We start from the raw sequence: 23,572 nt of genomic DNA on the forward strand, positions 1-23,572 counted from the left end.
AAAACACTTGAACCCGAAATTAATGAATTGGTATTTTGTCTATGCTAGCTAAAAACACGGCAAAAATACCATCACAACAACGCTATTCATTCTTTCTATCCCCCAAAAAGGGGCGCGGCCTTGACGCTTTGGATGTGCAGTTCTGGTCTATAATATGGTATGTGTGGAGAACAGCTGCCCCACATCCTCCTTACAGTGTTGTTGCTTCTTTGTTTTGAATGCTTCTTCCTAACAGCCTAGGGGTGCGGAAAATCCCGTACAGAGGGGGAAACCGACATCAGCTGGTCAGAGCCGAACTGTCCTTGGAGAGCGGACCAACTGCCCACGCAGGGCAGTTAAAGCAAAGGTAAAGCTATGAAGCAACATGTGTTGTGTTGAACTAGCTAACAATATGCCTGACTTCCTGGTTGCTGCGCACGAGCACCTCCTCTGGTCGATCGGGGGCACCTGTTCTGGGCAGAGGGGAACTGGTGGGAATAGCGTGATCCTCCCACATGCCATGTCCTGCCGGTGAAGCTCCCCGCTGTCAGGTGAAAAGAAGATGCTAACTGCACACGACTCGGGAGGAAGCACGTGTGTGTCTACGGCTCTCCCCAGATCGGCAGAGGGGGTGGGGCGGCAGGGGGAATTGGCCAAGTACAATTGGGGAGAATAAACAGTTTGCCTGACTGAGTGACACTCAATTGAACTTTGTTCCTTCAGAAGCCTGGAGCTGCAGCCAAACGGTCCGTCAAGCCAAAAGGGAAAGCAGCTGAAGAGCCGCTCCCCGTCATGACAGAGGAGACACCTGATGTCTCCATGATGGAGGAAGAGGACATGGGCCAGGCTGTCTCGGAGACGCTGGATATCAAGGACATTGATGATTGGGATCTAGACTTTCCAGGGCTCTGCTCGGAATACGTCAATGATATCTATCCCTATCTGTACCTCCTTGAGGTAATACATGCTCTTTATTTGCCCTTACTATGCTTTTGATTGATTGATTAATATAATAATAATTCAGCTGGTATGCATGCGTGTTTATTTTATATGACGAGGTGTTCTGTCTCCACAGACGCAGCAGGCCGTGCGACGGAACTACCTGCGGGGCTACCAAATCACCGGACGCATGCGAGCTCATGTCGTGGACTGGATGGTCCGGGTCCACTCCCACGCCCCACTGGTGCAGGAGACGTTATACCTCTCCATCGCCATCTTGGACCGGTTTCTCCAGGTACAAACTTGTTTTAAACGTTTTCTTTGTTCATCTTCTGTGAACTAGCAGCTTAGCTAACACTCTTCTTCTCATATGTGCTGCAGGTCCAGGAGGTGCCTGAGAGCGAGCTGCAGCTAGTTGGCATCACTGCCTTGTTTCTGGCCTCAAAGTATGAGGAGATCTGGAGTCCAGGGGTTGGAGAATTTGCCTGGAGCACAGAAAGTTGCACAGAGGCCCAGATCCTGGAAATGGAGGAGGTGATCCTAAGGAGCCTCAATTTCAACTTGGGACGCCCTCTGCCCCTGGACTTCTTCAGGAGGGCTTCAAAGGTTGCAAGCGTGAGTATATATATATATGCCAACTGCCATAAATATATATTTTGTCTACTGTCTTCATGTAGTTGATGTCATCAAGGCTATCAAAGTGACCTTCTTCTGTTTGTCTAGTCCTATTTAGAGACCAACAGGCTGGCCCAGTACCTGATGGAGGTGACGCTGATCGACTACAAGATGGTCCACTACCGTCCCTCCGAGGTTGCCGCTGCTGCCCTCTGTCTCTCCCAGCGCCTGCTGGATGGACTGTCCTGCTGCCCTCTGTCTCTCCCAGCGCCTGCTGGATGGACTGTCCTGCTGCCCTCTGTCTCTCCCAGCGCCTGCTGGATGGACTGTCCTGCTGCCCTCTGTCTCTCCCAGCGCCTGCTGGATGGACTGTCCTGCTGCCCTCTGTCTCTCCCAGCGCCTGCTGGATGGACTGTCCTGCTGCCCTCTGTCTCTCCCAGCGCCTGCTGGATGGACTGTCCTGCTGCCCTCTGTCTCTCCCAGCGCCTGCTGGATGGACTGTCCTGCTGCCCTCTGTCTCTCCCAGCTCCTGCTGGATGGACTGTCCTGGGTGAGTTGACTGAAGTCTATAGGCCTACAGATGGATTCAAAGGTTAACTGAAGCCAAGTCAACATGAGTTCATCAGTCAAATGCCAGTACTCTGATCTCTCTCTCTCTCTTGTGTTGCAGTCTCCTCTACAACAGAGCCACTCGACATATAGCCAGGCCCACCTCAGGCCCATCATGCAGCTTATTGCAAAGAATGTGGTGGCGATGAACGAGGGGAAAACAAAGTTCCTGGTGAGTTGGTTGCCTCCAGTGAAGTCTCAATAAGATGAACGCTGTTTTTTAGCATGGCCTAATAATACCTTGTGTTTCCCTCCAGGCTGTCCAGACGAAATACAGCAGCAGCCAGCTGATGAAGATCAGCTGCCATCCTGAGCTCGAGTCCCAAGCAATGAAGAACATCGCTGCAAATCAAGAACCACTTTTCAACACAAAGTGACACCGATGCTCTTTTTGATACATTTATTTAGGTTATTCAGTGTTTTAAACAAAGCAGACTTGGGTGCTCTTATAAACATTGAAGGAGTAATACATTAATTATATAAAAGTGTAAATCTTTAAATAATTGATAGTGCCAGCAGTATGTAAAACAAAAATATCCTAGGTAGGGAAGACTTATCTAAAGCATTATTCTCCTTCAAGAACAAGGTTTACAAAGAAAACAGAAGTGACACTAATGCAATCCAGCAGGTCCCTTTTCTCTAAATACAGCAGAGTGGAATGATCTATTCACACTTGTAGCATCAAATGGAACAAGTCCAGGGGCCTCATTTGTTAAAATAAAACTTGATTCCATATTCAACTGGAGCATAAAGACCACAGGAAGTTAAAATAAAACATGATTCCATGTTCAACTTGAACATAAAGACCACAGGTTAAAAAGGACTTTTTGAGTCGTTGCTCATTGACAGTGGTGTTAGTCTACCAGTTTGGTATAGTAGCTAGCAAATGTGCTATAGCCTGGTAAGACCATTATAATAGCATGAGCTCACATTGTTTCACTCTATGATCAGTCTGGACTTTCAGCAGCACACAGCCAGTGTGGGCGGGAGTACTTGCCTTGACAGACAACTCCTTCAGCCAATCAGCGTCACCAAATCCAATCGGTGAAAACGTGTTTTCAGCTGAGAAACTCAGCGGATACATACTGCTGTTCTTCTCTAACTGTTATTGAGTCTTTCTGCAATAACTGCACTTGTGGCTGTGTTTACTCTAATAGCGTTAACGTTACCCACTCATTGCTTCAGCTACTGTTTTGCAGGCTGTGTCCCCGATTGGTCGGTTATATTGTCAACTATGACGCAGGTTCCTGATTGGCCCAGTTACATTCTAATTTCTGGACATCACGGGCGGGTGGATGTCCAGCCTGAAAAAAGCACAATGATCTATGTAAATTACAGTAATTGTACGTTTGGTGATAAAATCTGTTAATCTGTGCTCCTAGCATTCACTAAATGGATGTCCCCTCTCCTCCCACTGTTCAACAGCCACTTCTGCCCACATTTCCTTTTCCTCAGAGGGATTTGTCATGATCTGAGCTAAAGTTGCTGTTTATATATATTGAACTGATAAATTATCGGCTGATAATGGGAAAATTATCTTTGTCACTATTATTGGTATCGCTATATATAGAGGATATATATGGGCTATAATAATATCTACTGTGCACAAAACGAGTTGTTTACAAGGAAAACTACATAAAATGCCATTTTTCCATGTCTTTTTTTCATTGTGTTTTATCTGCAGACTGCTTTTGCTTGTATAAAAGTCATTTTTCCATGTTTCTTTTCATTTAGTTTTATCTGCAGACTGCTTCTGCTTGTATAAAAGCCTTTATGTTTGTATTGGCTAAATGGCTAATGCACTTTCTATTAATAACCTGTGATTTGACATGTCAAAGCATTTGATGTATGTTTGTGAAGTTTGTTTTATCTTTATATCTTTATATAAATGAATTAATATTTGAAGAGTCACAAGTGTTCTTTGTTTTGTGTTCACAATAGTGATGTCAGAGCGATGGAATATTACATCATCCATCTTTGCTCACTACATCTTAGCCTTTCTCACCCTCAGCTGTGCATAAACTACAGGTTGTTATGAACTTAGTTTTAAAATACAAACGTGAAATTATCGGTTATCTCTTTAACACTCTTAAACAACACTTTTCAAAACATGTCTCCACTATTTATAGAAGGAACTGCACACATTTATGACATTGTCTAACTTACTCTCTTTATGTATAGGCCTAAATCATAAACCAGATGCCGTTTGAAACACACGATGTGAACGACCTTCGTTCACATCGTGTGCATTGACAGCATCATGTAAATTACGATGAACTGTTTCTATAAATGAGACCCCTGGTTTTCCCCCCAAAACATCAAAGTGTTCAACTACCCAAGTGCAAAACACATCAGCGGCAGCAAGTATGACGTGCATGTGACACCCCTAGCACATTGGTTCTCAAATGGGGGTCCGTGGCACCTTGCTGGCACTTTGTCCGCGAAAAGGGAAATAAAATTTTCAGGAAAATAAAAATAAAAACCTTTTAAAAACCTTTTTGTGTGCAAAAGCTTCATAGCTCAACAAAAATATGTTATGCTTTAAATCTAAAATGGTTCATGGATTACATTCTAATCTAACAAAAACCTATCAATTTAAAAGTCAAGCACGTTTCCGTGGAAACAATTAAGCTTAGCCCAAAATCACAAATCAGAATGAGGGGGTTCCCGGTATATTTTCTATCATGTAAGGGGTGCTTGGCTGAAAAACATTTGAGAACCTCTGCCATACAGCAGCACATAGCTCATCCGACTGACCACAGGGTGGAAAAACGTGGACGGAGACGACGCACGTGTGAGGTTGTACATCGAAAATATGAGGCGGCTGTTTTGGCGCACTTCATACGTTGCCGATGTGTTTTGGACTTAAGACCATGTATCACATTTGTTCCATTGTTAGTTAGCCGATGGATAAAGTTGACCTTGGTGATGAAAGGAAGTCAAATTGAAACTGTCTCACTTATTCAGCTCAAGTAAAGAAAAACAAGGTTGGCTATGTTGCTCGTTTGTAACCTCTGTTCTAATAGGTTTCATGCTACTGCCAACGTCCATGCTACTGCCTGTGTATTTTGATAAGCCCTCTGAAACTACAGTAGGCTCAGCTTTATAGACAGCCAGATCTGAAACTAGGCTCAGCTTCATAGGCAGCCAGGTGGGAGTCAGTGAAAATCCCTCTTTGCTTTCCTCTTCTTGTTCCTCCGTCTGACTTGGCTGCAGCTGGTTTTGGCCTCCGCCGGCCGGGTGAGGTCCTCCATCTTCTCCTGCTCCATGGTGGAGGTCATCTTCAGCGTGAGCTCCAGCTCCTCCAGCACCACGGACAGCTCCTCCTCTGGGACGCCCAGATCCATCTCACCCCCTCCCTCCCCCAGGTCGTTCCAGTCCTCCATGTCGTTCCTGGCCTGAGAGTGCCGCTCGGGCCCCGCGTCGTCTTCTCTCCCCGCTGCTGCGACAGCGGCTTCTCTCGCTTCGTCTTTATTCGACTCCTCTGATTCGTCGGCTTCTCTCTCGACTGTGGGGAGGTTTTCCGCCGAGTCGTCGCCCCCGTCCGCCTCTGTCCGCTCGGCCTGGCTCTCTGCCTGTGGAGCGCTGTGCTCACTGTGGTGATGAGGACAGTAGGGATGTTCCCACTGCTGACCAGGCTCTTCAGAAACATCTGTGAGAACAGCAGCAGAGTGGAGTAGAGCGGCAACCATTAGTCGATTCATTGATTAGTCGATCGACAACAAATGATCAACTATTTTCTAGAATTAATTAATCGTTTAGACAAATCTTTTAAGGAAAACGAGTTACACAAATCTTCTCGTACATGTGAATATTTGCTGGGGTTTTTAGTCTTCTATGACAGTAAACTGATTATTATCTTTGGGTTGTGGACTGTTGGTCAGGCCAAAAGGAGACATTTAAGGATGTCATCTTGGGCTTTGGGGAAAAAGTGATCAACATATTTTCACCATTTTGTGACATTTAATAGACCAAACGACTAATCGATTAGTCAAGAAAATAACCTTTCAGATTAATCGATAATGAAAATAATCGTTAGTTGCAACTCTAGAGTGGAGAGGAGTTTCAAGAGTCAATAATTTGACATCCACATTTCCCTGAAATTTACCCTCAATTCTGCAGCATTCAAAAAAATACTACACTTGACTTGGAAGTACCCATATACAATACAGGGACTATTACACAATCTAAACATTTACATGCCATTACAATGGAATTGCAGTCTAATCGATATTAATATTAACAACTCTCTCCCAATGCTGCAAACCACCAGAGATCAAAGACTGAATCTAAAGACTGAACCTAAAGAGTGAATCTAAAATGAATCTAAAGAGTGAATCTAAAGCGTCTCGATCAGGTGGGATAGGACACTCTTCTCTGGTGCTTTCATGATATGATGATGAAAGCAGTGGTTCTCAAAGTGGGGTCCGGGGACCCCCACCGGTCCTCACTATAATTCCATCCATAAGTAACACAATGACAGAATGTATGACTGTTTTGGTCTTGGGTTTCATAGACTTTCTCTAATAAAACATCTAAAACCAAAAATCTTATCGGGGGGGGCATGGGACAAAATTTGTGGTCTAATTTGTGTCAGTTTAGGGGTAACCTGACGCTGCCAGATGGATGGGGTGCGTTTCACAAAAACACAATTCGTCGCGCGATCTGATCTCACGAGAATCCAGCGGGCTTGCAAGGTTAGTTTAGGGCTCCTTGACGTGACAGAGTTTGAGAACCACCGGCCTAAAGTGCTCAGTGTGACTCTACCTTCCCAGGCCTCCTTGTCCCTGGTGTTGGTGTGTGGAGCTACGTCCTCCAGCAGCTGGCCCTCCTGCATGACGCGGGTGATCTCCCTCAGCTGCAGCAGCAGATTCTCCTCCTGGTCGGCGGTCACTCCCCTCACCCTACAGCATGCAGAGAGAGAGAGAGACAGTGAGAGAGAGACTAACTCTGTGCACAGCTTTCATGTCCTACAGCACACGCAGAGAGAGAGAAAAACATACAGCAGCACGCGCAGAGAGAGAAAGACCTACAGCACACGCAGAGAGAGGAGCGTACAGCCCACCTCTGTGCACAGCTTTCATGTCCTACAGCACACGCAGAGAGAGAGAGAGAGAGAGAGAGACCTACAGCACATGCAGAGAGAGAGAGGGGGAGAGAGAGAGAGAGAGAGAGAGAGGAGCGTACAGCCCACCTCTGTGTACAGCTTTCATGTCCTACAGCACACGCAGAGAGAGAGAGAGAGAGACCTACAGCACATGCAGAGAGAGAGAGAGAGGAGCGTACAGCCCACCTCTGTGCACAGCTTTCATGTCCTACAGCACACGCAGAGAGAGAGAGAGAGAGAGAGAGAGAGAGACCTACAGCACATGCAGAGAGAGAGAGAGAGGGAGAGAGAGAGAGAGACATACAGCACATGCAGAGAGAGAGAGAGAGAGAGAAAGAGAGACCTACAGCACACAGAGAGAGAGAGAGAGAGAGAGAGAGACCTACAGCACATGCAGAGAGAGAGAGAGAGGGAGAGAGAGAGAGAGAGACATACAGCACATGCAGAGAGAGAGAGAGAGAGAGAGAGAAAGAGAGACCTACAGCACACACAGAGAGAGAGAGAGAGAGAGAGAGAGAGAGAGAGACGTACAGCACATGCAGAGAGAGAGAGAGAAAGAGAGACCTACAGCACACACACAGAGAGAGAGAGAGAGAGAGAGAGAGAGAGAGAGAGAGACGTACAGCACATGCAGAGAGAGAGAGAGAGAGAGAGAGAGAGAGAGAGAGACCTACAGCACACACAGAGAGAGAGAGGAGCTCACCTCTGTGTACAGCTTTCATGTCCTGGCTGTGGATGTTTTTCTTGTTCCATCTTAAAATGTATTTACTGGATTTGCCGATTTCAAGATTCAAGCTTATTTTAATATTATTATAGCTTATTTGAATAGCCATAGTGAGTAAACATGTTACAAGCGAGGAACTTGTCTTTGTGCAGGATGCAGCGCGGCCATCACAGCAATAGCAAAATATCGAGCAGAGCGAAAGACAATCTTCAAATTATAAATTATAAAGTGCAAAGTAAAAGACCTTTAAAGTGACACATCCATGTAAATGTCCTTGTAATAAGTCAATTTAGGGACTGGCATTGCAAACTAGCCCTGGGCTATACATGCTTTGGTACAACACATCATAGGTTTATTGACACTTTATGTTGTGAACACTATATGTACGTGTACGTGTACCCTATTCAAATAAACAAATAAATGAAAATGTAGGTTGGTGTTGAATATGAATATAAAAATACAATTATATTAGTGCAATACATGTGGACGCAGCTTTTCAGTTTAAACATGTTTGCTGCACTGGGGGCGGGATTTAAATGCAATGTTAAAAGGTACTAAATAAATAATGAGGTGTCAGGGAAAACACGGGGAGACTCGTTAACGCAGGTTAGTCTGGCAGTGCCAAGCTCGTTAACGCAGGTTAGTCTGGCAGTGCCAAGCGGAGAGGATACCAACGTCTGGAACACAACCCTCAAAAGTGGTTAACGGCCGCCCCCAAGACAAAAAAAGGATGTGTGACAAACATATGAATTGACCAACCACGGACCTTGTGGTTGGTGCATTTGGAATGTGTGCAACAGCTAAATAGACCCGGGGTGAAAACATCAACTTTATTCAACGACTAAAACTGCAAACTTTGGCTGCCTCGTTTGCGCAGCCATTAAATTATCTTGCCCGCTCATTCTTCCTGCAAAACAGCCTATCGCTACTTTTTAGTTGTTGCTTTTCGCTTCACAGTTAAGTCTCTTCTCTTCGCTACTAATGCAGGTACACACCCACCTGTCAGGAGGACACAAGATTTTTTTTCCTAGGATAGGGTAAGGATGACCACACCCCAAACTCATTTGATTGGTCACCGCAACTGCTTCTTCCTGAAAATGTGCGGCAAGTAAAAAAAGATGTAGTTAAGATTAGGGTTTTCTATCAGTGAGGAAGAATGGTTAAAGATATTAGCGAATACGGGGAAATATATAAAGGAGGCGAGGGGGAAATTTACTCAATATAAGTTAATACACAGGTTTTATTTTATGCCCTCTAAGCTTCACAGGATGGGTTTGATGGCCAATAATTGATGTTGTAAATGTCAGGCAGAGACGGGAACGTTTCTACAGCAATATGGGAGTGCAAACTGCTTTACCCGGTTTGGGAAAAAGTAATAGATTACATAGGGAAATGGTTGGGCTCGGAGGTGCCTGTGTCACCAAGGTTATGCCTGTTGGGGGACCAAACAGAAGTGCCAAATATATCCAAGTACGACTTTGCAGTGATAAATGTAGGCGTGGTCACAGCTGCCAGAATGATTCTCAGATTATGGAAAAGTACATCCTCTCCAGATTTAAAAAAAAGTGGGTAGAATTCATGTTAGAAATAGTATCATATGAACACATGTTGGCAAGAGTCAATGATAGAAATGATTTCAAAATTGCATGGGACCGCTTCTTTGCTCATAGCACGGCTGGGATGCTGTGATGTGGCTATATTATATTATATTGCTTTAATTATTTTATTTATTTTTTGCTGTGAATATATCATGGAACCAAGTATGTTCATGTATTACAGTGTGTGTAAATAAATAAAAACTTTATTTACAAAAAAAAAAAGATTAGGGTTTTCTTATTTAACCACGACCCGACCCAAACCCTATTGTTGTACTTTCCGAACCCTAATATTTTAAAATAGGAAAAATGCTTGTTACAACTGTGTGTGGTTTGACCGGGAAGCAAACCCCTGTCCTCAGATTGGAAGGCAAGCTCCTTACCCATTAAGCCACCAGCCCAAGCACAACCTGAGCTCAACACTTTTCACCCCCTAACCCTAATCTTAACCCATTTTTTAGTACTTGCCGCACATCTTCAGGAAGAAGCACTTGCGGCGACCAATCAAATGAGTTTGGGGCGTGGTCATCCCCAGTCCCGACCCTATCCTAGGAATAGAAATCTGGCTGTCAGGACACACCCACCTGTCAGGACACACCCACCTGTCAGGACACACCCACCTGTCAGGACTGTGGTTGGCGTTGGACACAATATTCTCCATCACCATTTCGGTTTCCCTCAGCTTGTCCTGCAGCTGAGACAGCTCAAAGTCAGCTGGGGGGAAGTGAAGGAGAGAGGAGAGAGAGAGAGAAAAGGAAGGGAAAACCAGAATCATCAATATGTGGATGTTTGTGGGTATTTTCTAAGTGAACAGCACAGCCAATGTGTATTACTTGTATTTATTTTTTGTATTTATTTAACCTTTATTTAACCAGACAGGTGAGAACAGAAACGTATTTACAATGATGGGCTGGTTAAAATTGCCATTCATTTTACAATGATTTAGGCAACTCAATACACTAGAAAACAAGCAATATAAACTTGATCTTATCATTACTAGTGAACTATATGCAGAGGATCGTACATGCCAACTGCCAAGATTTCTGAGATGACCGTACATGTGTCTCAGTGGAGCAGCAGGGGTTTAGGTTACTTCTGTTGGGCCCACTACATTTTTTACAGCATTAATGTTATCGTTTCATGACAAATATTCACATTAATTAATGTTATCGTTTCATGACAAATATTCACATTAATTAATGTGGGAGTTGTGGACAAAACAAAAACAAAAAAAATGAATTTGTATTCTTACGCAAAATATATAGATTCATGCACTTTAAATGACCCATGTCTATTTTCAAAAACTTTCAAGGCCTTGATTTTTTTTACTTCTCAAATTCACAAACTTTCAAGGATTTCAAGGATCCCTGGGAACCCTACCTATCCTTTTGTTTCCCCCTTACTTCCTGTTTCAGGGGAAATATCATTCACCCTTGGAGGTTTTGTTGTTGCCTTGAGTCCCCATTCATTTCCTATCCTTGCCTACAGGCAGTTCAAGATAACTGTGGTCTCACAGCTCTTGTTGGAGAAAGTCATTGGTCAAACGATTGAAAACACCTGTACACCACCTGTTACATCACACAGAATAACACACCTGCACACCACCTGTTACATCACACAGAACATCTTCAGAACATGACCTGAGAATGAGAATGACTGATACTCACTGATCTTTCTCTTCATGTTCTCTGATCTGACTGAGGGAAACCTGCTCTCTGCCGGCTTGCTGTTCCCCTTCGATGTGATCTGAGGAGACAACGACAACACTCCAACAACAACCCACAGGGCAAAAGGGTGTGTGTGTGTGTGTGTGTGTGTGTGTGTGTGTGTGTGTGTGTGTGTGCGTCCACAAGCGCATTTGTGTGAGTATGTGTGTTTGTATGTACAGACGGGTGACACATTAAAGTAAAAAACAATTGTGGAGAAAATGGAAGGGGAATCTGAAAAAATAAGAATTCCATTTTAAAGCAAAGATCGACACACTTTGCAATGCAGCCATGTTGCTGCAGGCAGCATGTTTTTGAAGCGGCTATCACAATAAGTACTCCAACAAGTTACTTCCAATTAGAGCTGTCACTTTTTCCCAAAATAAAGTTCGAACAAACTTTAATTGCCTGCAAAATGTTCGAATATATTTGAAGTTAATTGGTTAATTTTGGTTAATTAATTTTTTTTTTCTTTTTTTGCAGGCCAGGCCAGGCCAGGCCAGGCCACCGGGCACCGGACCGACGTGCCCGATTATGCAGTCCGCGCCTGCCGGTTACATCGAATAAATATATATAATATAATATAAAATATTTAAAGAATATTTAAAAAAAATCCTCAGCTGTCCTCATGGACCAGTCAGTCAGCTCCTCTCCGCTGCTGTGTTAGCTTGGACGCTCACAGTCACAACACTGCCTCACAAACTTGGCTGCATCCAACTCGAGACAACTTTTCAGACCCTCCTGGAGACAATCTTTCTCAGAAGAGACTAACATTAGCGACAAATCTGGAGACTTTTTCTGACATGGGATTAACATTACCAGCAAGCAGCAGTAAGCAGGCAATGACGATAGCTGGGTAAGTCCCGCTAGCATCGATGCTAAGTTAGAAAACAATGTTGTTATTATTATAACTGGCCTGGCCTGCAAAAAAATAAAAAAATAAAAAACAAAAATGTTTAATTAAAAAAAAAAAAAAATTCGAACAGGTCAATTACATTCGAACATGCCCTCCCTCCCCCACATTCGAAGTTAAATTCGAATTTCGAATAAAAAGTGACAGCTCTACTTCCAATAGCTTTGTAATTGTAATGTCACTAGTAGGGATGCAGAGGTGGAAGTTAAAGCCAAGGGACATTATCCTTATTGTACTGTGTAAGTTAAAGGGACATTATGGTACTGTGGAAGTTAAAGGGACATTATTGTACTGTGGAAGTTAAAGGGACATTATGGTACTGTGGAAGTTAAAGGGACATTATGGTACTGTGGAAGTTAAAGGGACATTATGGTACTGTGGAAGTTAAAGGGACATCATGGTACTGTGGTAGTTAAAGGGACATTATGGTACTGTGTAAGTTAAAGGTACATTATGGTACTGTGGAAGTTAAAGAGACATTATGGTACTGTGGAAGTTAAAGAGACATTATGGTACTGTGTAAGTTAAAGGGACATTATGGTACTGTGGAAGTTAAAGGGACATTATGGTACTGTGGAAGTTAAAGGTACATTATGGTACTGTGGAAGTTAAAGAGACATTATGGTACTGTGGAAGTTAAAGAGACATTATGGTACTGTGGAAGTTAAAGGGACATTATGCTACTGTGGAAGTTAAAGGGACATGATGGTACTGTGTAAGTTAAAGGGACATTATGGTACTGTGGAAGTTAAAGGGACATGATGGTACTGTGGAAGTTAAAGAGACATTATGGTACTGTGGAAGTTAAAGAGACATTATGGTACTGTGGAAGTTAAAGGGACATTATGGTACTGTGGAAGTTAAAGGGACATCATGGTACTGTGGAAGTTAAAGGGACATTATGGTACTGTGGAAGTTAAAGAGACATTATGGTACTGTGGAAGTTAAAGAGACATTATGGTACTGTGGAAGTTAAAGGGACATTATGGTGCTGTGGAAGTTAAAGAGACATTATGGTACTGTGGAAGTTAAAGAGACATTATGGTACTGTGTAAGTTAAAGGGACATTATGGTACTGTGGAAGTTAAAGGGACATGATGGTACTGTGGAAGTTAAAGAGACATTATGGTACTGTGGAAGTTAAAGAGACATTATGGTACTGTGGAAGTTAAAGGGACATTATGGTACTGTGGAAGTTAAAGGGACATTATGGTACTGTGGAAGTTAAAGAGACATTATGGTACTGTGGAAGTTAAAGGGACATTATGGTACTGTGGAAGTTAAAGGGACATCATGGTACTGTGGAAGTTAAAGGGACATTATGGTACTGTGGAAGTTAAAGGGACATCATGGTACTGTGGAAGTTAAAGGGACATTATGGTACTGTGGAAGTTAAAGGGACATGATGGTACTGTGGAAGTTAAAGAGACATTATGGTACTGTGGAAGTTAAAGAGACATTATGGTACTGTGGAAGTTAAAGGGACATTATGGTACTGTGGAAGTTAAAGGGACATCATGGTACTGTGGAAGTTAAAGGGACATTATGGTACTGTGGAAGTTAAAGGGACATTATGGTACTGTGGAAGTTAAAGAGACATTATGGTACTGTGGAAGTTAAAGGGACATTATGGTACTGTGTAAGTTAAAGGGACATTATGGTACTGTGGAAGTTAAAGGGACATTATGGTACTGTGGAAGTTAAAGAGACATTATGGTACTGTGGAAGTTAAAGGACATTATGGTACTGTGGAAGTTAAAGAGACATTATGGTACTGTGGAAGTTAAAGGGACATTATGGTACTGTGGAAGTTAAAGGGACATTATGGTACTGTGGAAGTTAAAGGGACATTATGGTACTGTGGAAGTTAAAGGGACATTATGGTACTGTGGAAGTTAAAGGGACATTATGGTACTGTGGAAGTTAAAGAGACATTATGGTACTGTGGAAGTTAAAGGTACATTATGGTACTGTGGAAGTTAAAGGGACATTATGGTACTGTGGAAGTTAAAGGGACATTATGGTACTGTGGAAGTTAAAGAGACATTATGGTACTGTGGAAGTTAAAGGGACATTATGGTACTGTGGAAGTTAAAGGGACATTATGGTACTGTGGAAGTTAAAGAGACATTATGGTACTGTGGAAGTTAAAGGGACATTATGGTACTGTGGAAGTTAAAGGGACATTATGGTACTGTGGAAGTTAAAGGGACATTATGGTACTGTGGAAGTTAAAGGGACATTATGGTACTGTGGAAGTTAAAGGGACATTATGGTACTGTGGAAGTTAAAGAGACATTATGGTACTGTGGAAGTTAAAGAGACATTATGGTACTGTGGAAGTTAAAGAGACATTATGGTACTGTGGAAGTTAAAGAGACATTATGGTACTGTGGAAGTTAAAGGGACATTATGGTACTGTGGAAGTTAAAGAGACATTATTGTACTGTGGAAGTTAAAGGGACATTATGGTACAGTGGAAGTTAAAGGGACATTATGGTACTGTGGAAGTTAAAGGGACATTATGGTACTGTGTAAGTTAAAGGGACATTATGGTACTGTGTAAGTTAAAGGACATTATGGTACTGTGGAAGTTAAAGGGACATTATGGTACTGTGGTAGTTAAAGGGACATTATGGTACTGTGGAAGTTAAAGAGACATTATGCTACTGTGGAAGTTAAAGAGACATTATGGTACTGTGGAAGTTAAAGGGACATTATGGTACTGTGGAAGTTAAAGGACATTATGGTACTGTGTAAGTTAAAGGGACAGTATGGTACTGTGGAAGTTAAAGAGACATTATGGTACTGTGGAAGTTAAAGGGACATTATGGTACTGTGGAAGTTAAAGGGACATTATGGTACTGTGGAAGTTAAAGGACATTATGAAGGGACATTATGGTACTGTGGAAGTTAAAGGGACATTATGGTACTGTGGAAGTTAAAGGGACATTATGAAGGGACATTATGGTACTGTGGAAGTTAAAGAGACATTATGGTACTGTGGAAGTTAAAGAGACATTATGGTACTGTGGAAGTTAAAGGGACATTATGGTACTGTGGAAGTTAAAGAGACATTATGGTACTGTGGAAGTTAAAGGTACATTATGCTACTGTGTAAGTTAAAGAGACATTATGGTACTGTGGAAGTTAAAGGGACAGTATGGTACTGTGGAAGTTAAAGGGACATTATGGTACTGTGTAAGTTAAAGAGACATTATGGTACTGTGGAAGTTAAAGAGACATTATGGTACTGTGGAAGTTAAAGGGACATTATGGTACTGTGGAAGTTAAAGAGACATTATGGTACTGTGTAAGTTAAAGAGACATTATGGTACTGTGTAAGTTAAAGGGACATTATGGTACTGTGGAAGTTAAAGGTACATTATGGTACTGTGGAAGTTAAAGGGACATTATGGTACTGTGGAAGTTAAAGAGACATTATGGTACTGTGTAAGTTAAAGAGACATTATGGTACTGTGGAAGTTAAAGGGACAGTATGGTACTGTGGAAGTTAAAGGGACATTATGGTACTGTGTAAGTTAAAGAGACATTATGGTACTGTGGAAGTTAAAGAGACATTATGGTACTGTGTAAGTTAAAGAGACATTATGGTACTATGTAAGTTAAAGGGACATTATGGTACTGTGGAAGTTAAAGGGACATTATGGTACTGTGGAAGTTAAAGGGACAGTATGGTACTGTGGAAGTTAAAGGGACATTATGGTACTGTGTAAGTTAAAGAGACATTATGGTGCTGTGGAAGTTAAAGGGACATTATGGTACTGTGTAAGTTAAAGAGACATTATGGTACTGTGTAAGTTAAAGGGACATTATGGTACTGTGGAAGTTAAAGGGACATTATGGTACTGTGGAAGTTAAAGGGACATTATGGTGCTGTGGAAGTTAAAGGTACATTATGGTGCTGTGGAAGTTAAAGGGACATTATGGTACTGTGTAAGTTAAAGAGACATTATGGTACTGTGGAAGTTAAAGGGACATTATGGTACTGTGTAAGTTAAAGGGACATTATGGTACTGTGGAAGTTAAAGGGACATTATGGTACTGTGGAAGTTAAAGGGACATTATGGTACTGTGGAAGTTAAAGGTACATTATGGTACTGTGGAAGTTAAAGGGACAGTATGGTACTGTGGAAGTTAAAGGGACATTATGGTACTGTGGAAGTTAAAGGGACATTATGGTACTGTGGAAGTTAAAGAGACATTATGGTACTGTGGAAGTTAAAGGGACATTATGGTACTGTGTAAGTTAAAGGGACATTATGGTACTGTGGAAGTTAAAGGGACATTATGGTACTGTGTAAGTTAAAGGGACATTATGGTACTGTGTAAGTTAAAGGGACATTATGGTACTGTGGAAGTTAAAGAGACATTATGGTACTGTGGAAGTTAAAGAGACATTATGGTACTGTGTAAGTTAAAGAGACATTATGGTACTGTGGAAGTTAAAGGGACATTATGGTACTGTGTAAGTTAAAGGGACATTATGGTACTGTGGAAGTTAAAGGGACATTATGGTACTGTGGAAGTTAAAGAGACATTATGGTACTGTGGAAGTTAAAGGGACATTATGGTACTGTGGAAGTTAAAGGGACATTATGGTACTGTGGAAGTTAAAGGGACATTATGGTACTGTGGAAGTTAAAGGGACATTATGGTACTGTGGAAGTTAAAGGGACATTATGGTACTGTGGAAGTTAAAGGTACATTATGGTACTGTGGAAGTTAAAGGGACATTATGGTACTGTGGAAGTTAAAGGGACATTATGGTACTGTGGAAGTTAAAGAGACATTATGGTACTGTGGAAGTTAAAGGGACATTATGGTACTGTGGAAGTTAAAGGGACATTATGGTACTGTGTAAGTTAAAGAGACATTATGGTACTGTGTAAGTTAAAGGGACATTATGGTACTGTGGAAGTTAAAGGGACATTATGGTACTGTGGAAGTTAAAGGGACATTATGGTACTGTGGAAGTTAAAGGGACATTATGGTACTGTGGAAGTTAAAGGGACATTATGGTACTGTGGAAGTTAAAGGGACATTATGGTACTGTGGAAGTTAAAGGGACATTATGGTACTGTGGAAGTTAAAGGTACATTATGGTACTGTGGAAGTTAAAGGGACATTATGGTACTGTGGAAGTTAAAGGGACATTATGGTACTGTGGAAGTTAAAGGGACATTATGGTACTGTGGAAGTTAAAGGGACATTATGGTACTGTGGAAGTTAAAGAGACATTATGGTACTGTGGAAGTTAAAGGTACATTATGGTACTGTGGAAGTTAAAGGGACATTATGGTACTGTGGAAGTTAAAGGGACATTATGGTACTGTGGAAGTTAAAGGGACATTATGGTACTGTGGAAGTTGTGTGCTAGGGAAACACGGAGACAACTTCTTGTTGAAGACTTAAAAAATCACTCTTCATTTATTTCTTCTTTTTTTTTAAGATAATTTTTTGGGCATTTCTCCTTTTTATATTTATTTTTATATAGGACAGTAGGCAGACAACAGGAAAGGTGGGGAGAGAGAGAGGGGATGACATGCGGCAAAGGACTGCAGGCCGGACTCGAACCCGGGTCAGCCGCACGAAGGGCCGAGCCTTCGTGGCATGCGTGCTACCAGGTGAGCTACCAGGACGCACAACCCTTAAAGTCCCTGGAAACCAAAATCCACAAAAACGTTCTAACTATGTTATTTAGGGTCTTATGTTAGTAATTATATGCCTCCGAAATTATTATGCATTACTTTCAACCCAAAGCCTTAAAATCGACACTTTTCTACAAGATTCTACAAGATACTTCCTCATTGAAGAGAGCAGTGCGCGAGGTGCTAAAATGCAGGAGCTTATGACGTCATAAGCTCTATATAACCTTTGTACACGCACGCAACACGCAGTCCCGCACATTCTGCCTCCATCTCTCTTCAGAGTTCTAGTGGTCCCACACCTTTTTGCAGCTAGCTAACTACGCATTGCGTCAACACAAAGGCTCTTTTAAGAACCAACATCTATCCATCTATCTATCTATCTATCTATCTATCTATCTATCTGTCTATCTGCGAGTTTATCGCCGGCGGTGTGGAACCTTGAGAGGGAGAGCTCTCTCCTCTGCCTGCTGCGGCGCTGCTGCTGTGTGTGTGTGTGTGTGTGTGTGTGTGTGTGTGTGTGTGCGCGCGTGCAGACAGATAGACAGATGACCATCAGTCAGTACGCTATGCGCTGCGTGGAGCAACCATAGGGAGCAACGCGCGAACACACACACGCACACACACACACACACTTTATTTCCTTCTTTCTCTCTCCTCTCTCCCTCTCGGAGCAGAGGAGAGAGGTCTGAAAAGACGGTACGTGCACATCATGAAACGCTCGGCGGCATGCCTCCTGTGAAAGCCCTCCCTCTCCGAGCAACGAACACACACACACACACACGCACTGGATCTCTCTTTCTCCGTTTCCCTCCCCCCCTCTCTCTCGCGCTCTCTCTCTCTCTCTCTCTCTCGGAGAGAAATGTCCCTGCTGCAGATGGGACACGCCCACACATTCCGCGGGAGAAAATACACTCTAAAAAGTAATGGATTCTCATGACTTTTGCCAGACTGTCAAACCTAAATTTATATACTTTGCGACGTTCATCATTGTTCAAATTTGGCTGGTGGCTTATTAACATAGGGTCCTGTGATGTGATGAACTCAAAATGCTAAATAATAAAGAAATATTTCTGGTTTCCAGGGACTTTAATTTATTTCAACAACACAACTTAACTTCCTAGGTGTCACAGACCACAAAACATAATCACCTCCTAGGTTGTTATGGTTAACCTATCTACTAACAGTAGCGTGAATATTGCTGCGTGAATCAGGGATTCCGTTAGCCGGTAACTGCCGGCTTTTGGGCGGTATCACGTGCAGTGAGCAGGTAGATTGAAACGTCAACGGCCACAGTGGCCGGTTGGAAATATACCAAATAAATAAATGAATAAATTAACAGCATATTAAATAGCCTAATCTTGTGTGACTTAAATGCAATCATTAATAGCATATTAAATAGGCTATCCTAATATTGTGTGACCTATAAGATATAGGCTGTTGCCAGGCCCGCCGCAGAGTCAAGCTGATTAGACTACTGCTTCACAAAGGAGTAATTCATTAGAATTGCAACAGTGCAAATACAAGGGGCCAAGTAATCCGCACATCTTAGTGGCAACTATAAGTGCATGGCTCTCCTTTATAGGCTACCAAACGTGACTCTGACTATAGAGAAATAAATGGATTAAAGACGTTTATTTAGGAAACAATTATTTTATAACGTCCTTTTTTTAACACATTCACTGCCAGCCGTTTTTTCAATACTGTAGGTAGGTTCTGCCAAGTTTTTTTTTTGAGGATTCTGGCTCATCTTTCAAGAGCCGAGGATTCTTTTCTGCTAAGATTTTGTGAACACAAATGATCTCAAAAGAACTAATAGAATGTGTGCTTTCTCTGTCTAAAAGAGTTAGTTTGTAGAGTTAGTAGTTATGTAGGCATTAGCAGTAGAATACAGCATGGTTTCAGCGTCTGAAAATTTATTCTGAGATAAATGGCTTTTTGTGAAATTCGATAGAACAGTCACTTTAACCATTTATTTTTGGCGTAAGACGTCAGACATCTAAACAATAGTTTTGAACAGTAATTTCCTCCATAGCAGCAGGAAACCCCCCTCTCCTACAAACTCCTCCCTCCATGGGTGTGTCTCTAGTGGCTTTGCAGCGTTTGTCACAAGCGAGGCTCTGCCTGTCTGTGCTGCCTGGCTGCTGGCGGCTGCTCTTTGGGCGAGTCTGCATGAGTCGTTTCGATTGTGAGCTCAGCTGCAATGAAGCTGCATGCGATTGTGGGCTTTCTGCGGGTGTTTCAAAGTGTGTTGCACGCATAATCTATTATGCAAATTTGCAATCCCCCACCGCCAGCTCCCAGCGCGATAATGCGCGAAAGCGAAAGCGTTTTCGCCAATCCATTTTACAGTATGAGAGAATGGTTTCCTCGCGCGTTCCCCAGTTTTGGCTCTGCTTTTTCTAGTCTGGAGAGCAGTCGCCACTTAGTGGGTCGGTGGAATGGGTTGTACACGTTCAGTGGCTCCAATTTTTTTATAGGAGACGTGGGGGGCGTTGATCCACGTCCCACCGTCAATTTTTTTTTTTTTTTTTTAAGACGAGATATCTCGTCATTGGCAGTCAACCGTTGGATTTTGTAAGACGAGATATCTCGTCAATGGCAGTGAACGTGTTAATAGCGGCCGGTAAATGGCCGGAATTCTGGAACGTTACCGGCTGCATTGGCCGTCTGAAAAAATGCCGAGCGGAATCCCTGGCGTGAATTTTTCCGGCGTAGTGTAAGGCATAATAATCGTGAAACCGTGACTATAATCGTACCATCAAAATGTATAATCGTTTCATCCCTACTGTAGTCACTAGTTACTTTTAAAGGTATGTAACATAGTGAAGTAACTAATTACATTTAGAAGTAACTTTCCCAAACACTCCTGTCTCCCTCCACATTTGCTCAGTCAGAAGCGGTGTGTTGAAGCAGCAGTGTTTCACCTTGAAGAGGATGTAGAGGATGTAGACTAAGATCCCGAAGCCGTAGATGGGGATGATCTGCCCCGCCAGGTTGGACTTGCCCCCGGTCCCTGCCCCCGTCCCGGCCCCCTTGGCCCGGGCGATGGCCTCGGTGTTGTGGGCCCGGGAGAACTGGGAGCCCGACGCCCGCTGGCCCTGGCTGTCTGGGGGTATCTGACGGTGGGCCGTCTTCGGGAAGCGTCCCAGACCTGGAGATGGCCGAGGGAAGAGGAGGACACACCCCGGTGAAAAGACTAATGGACAACTTCTTTAGTACTTATTTACTGTAGATGGTGCACATTTATCTTGAGGCCGAGATATACCAACGGCTTACACAGCTTCACAGCACACATTGAAATGTGATTCAATTCAATTCAATTCAATTCAATTCAATTCAATTCAATTCAATTTATTTGTCCACAATGTGGAAATTTGTCTTCGGCTTCACAGGTTTGCTTGTGTGATTAAAAACTCTACTGGCACTACTGAGTACTTTGAGTCTAAAGCATGGATTAAAACCTCTATAAAAAAAACAATCATTTTTATAAAAAAACAATCATTTTTGACATTGTTGACTGAGGCCCCTAGTGATTAGTTTGGGTGTGTGGCTGAAAAACACAAGTTTAAAAACTATCAAAAGGAACACGAACACACACGCACACACGCACGCGCACACGCACACGCACACGCACACACACACACACACACACACACACACACACACACACACATTCCATCAAGCCTATAAACAAACACAAATAAACCAACAAATAAATAAATAAATGACATGGGATGATTAAGAACATGAGATAGTACAGAAAAAAATCTCTTTTAATTTGACATGGTGCAAAAGAAGAGGTCAGAGGTCACTGTATTTGGCCCATGTCATTTGATATCAGCAGTGCGCCCTCGCCCGGGAGGAAAGTGTTACTGCAAGGAGGAGGAGACAACGGTGATGTACGCAGATGCAGAATATCATCAACATGCTATAAAAACGCATAAATCGGGAGCTTGGCGCCCGGCACGCATAAAGCCCATAATAACCGACGGTGTTAATTGAGACATGCAAACAAACCATCCGGCCGCTCAGCAGCATCCTTCTTCCCTCGGGACAGCAGCATCTTGGGTAGCAGCAGCGCGACGCACAGCACCACACACGTCCCCAGCGTCACCTTCTGAAACGTCGACATGGACATTGTGACCAGCAAGCCGTCCGCGTCCCCACAGCGACACAACACACGATATGTGACAGATCACAATGGTGAAAAGAGACAGCTTATACACACGCAGGTGGATGGCGGCGCTTCTCATCCATTTTGTGCCACTTCCTTGTTGATTGGTGAAACGGAAGTGCCAGACTGCCAGTGCGCCGTAGCTGCAATTGCTAGATTTGACGTCTAGGTGGCGCCAACGGTCTCTTATAGGTTTTTCATTGCAGGTGCGTGTGTGGCAGGTGGAGTCCAGAGACTACAGGGCTTTTGTTTTAGTTCAAAAGATTTTAAAAGATAATGTGAACAGCCACACAAAAATCTGATCTGAGCAAAAACAAAAAATCAGAAGTGAGCACTAAGGTTTGTGTATGTGGTGTGATTCCAGTCTATTCTTCACATTCTCATATACTTGTTATATAGGCTATTGCATATCTTTATTCCCCCCCCCCCCCTCATTTTTCACTTACCTTGAACTGCAAGGATTGAACGTTTGTTTGAAGTCAATCTGGGAACGCAGAGTCTACGTGCCAAAATAGACTCTGGGTTCCCAGATTGGTTTGAAGTAGGCTATGAAATATTCTTATTTATACTCAGTTTTCCTGTGCTGTATCCTCTTATAATACCTCAGTGCCCCATGCTGACAGGGATCATTAAAATATCTAATCTTGGATGACTGTCTCCCCCTCCTCAGCTAGTAATTCTACATGAAGGCCAAAAACCTTCTCAGATGCTGTTCCTTTGGTCTAAATCAGAGGGTAATATAAACAGCGGTCAGTGGTTTCATGTGGATCTATTTGAGGGTCCTACATATGAAGACAGTTTGGGGAGAGCCATAACGTTACTTTAGAGTGGTGAAAAAGATCTATTTTGGGCAGCTTTGTGCAGCTGTAAGGACACATTCTTTTCCAACCAAGACTAGGCTGAGGTTTTAACTCAAAGTGACCTTTAGCTTTGATGGAGGCCACGTCTCACACAAGCAGTAAGAGACCTCATATCATATCCACACATTGTCTATTGCCATTATGCAACCCTTCATGTTAGCAGAGAGGAGTGTGACAATAAACAAGTCTTTTCTTCTCAAATGATGCCTTTTCTTTTATGCAAGAAACAGCTTTGTGGTCGGAATGTTAACAAGCAAATACTTTGATCATTCCCTCCCTCGTGTATCAAGCCTCCAAATGATTAGCACCAACTCAGTACAGAGACATCCTACGTAATGACACACTGTATATACAGTATATACTGTATATACAGTGTGACATACAGACGTAATGAGCACGCTGTATGAAATGAATATCCAGTTTATTCAGTCGAGGACAAAACTTCAAAAATAATACGAAAAAAAAAACAAGGAAGTGAGAACAGCGTTGAAGTCACACACAGCTGAGTGGAGTCTTCAGAGTCCAGAGGAGAAGTCTATGCAAATACTATTTGGTTTGTTTGTTTCTAAGCTTAGATGCCAGATGGGTGGGGTTCGCCACAACACACAATGCAGCGTCTGCCAGAATGTTTTGACAATCAGAGGAAAGTTTACAAAAGTCGACTCGGTATACCTCTCTG

At 42.7% G+C, this 23,572-nt stretch overlaps 2 protein-coding genes across 2 annotated transcripts; one reads left to right on the forward strand and one right to left on the reverse strand.

Moving 5' to 3' along the window:
- Positions 1-771: 771 nt before the first annotated feature.
- On the forward strand, positions 772-2,519 carry LOC310800435 (G2/mitotic-specific cyclin-B2-like; the record flags this gene model as incomplete). Its single annotated transcript, XM_083663031.1, has 7 exons — positions 772-936; positions 1,055-1,213; positions 1,300-1,533; positions 1,642-1,775; positions 1,888-2,083; positions 2,204-2,314; positions 2,400-2,519. 7 exons carry the CDS (start codon positions 772-774, stop codon positions 2,517-2,519), a joined length of 1,119 nt encoding a protein of 372 aa, XP_083519157.1.
- A 79-nt stretch (positions 2,520-2,598) lies between these two features.
- ric3b (RIC3 acetylcholine receptor chaperone b) lies at positions 2,599-21,997 on the reverse strand (the record flags this gene model as incomplete). Its single annotated transcript, XM_083663180.1, has 6 exons — positions 2,599-5,794; positions 6,910-7,046; positions 10,189-10,282; positions 11,236-11,314; positions 20,784-21,010; positions 21,877-21,997. 6 exons carry the CDS (start codon positions 21,995-21,997, stop codon positions 5,301-5,303), a joined length of 1,152 nt encoding a protein of 383 aa, XP_083519306.1. The 3' UTR covers positions 2,599-5,300.
- Between the last annotated feature and the right edge of the window lie 1,575 nt (positions 21,998-23,572).

The sequence above is a fragment of the Poromitra crassiceps genome (assembly GCF_964638095.1).
Source record: "Poromitra crassiceps genome assembly, chromosome: 30".
In the NCBI taxonomy this organism is placed as follows: Eukaryota; Metazoa; Chordata; class Actinopteri; order Beryciformes; family Melamphaidae; genus Poromitra; species Poromitra crassiceps.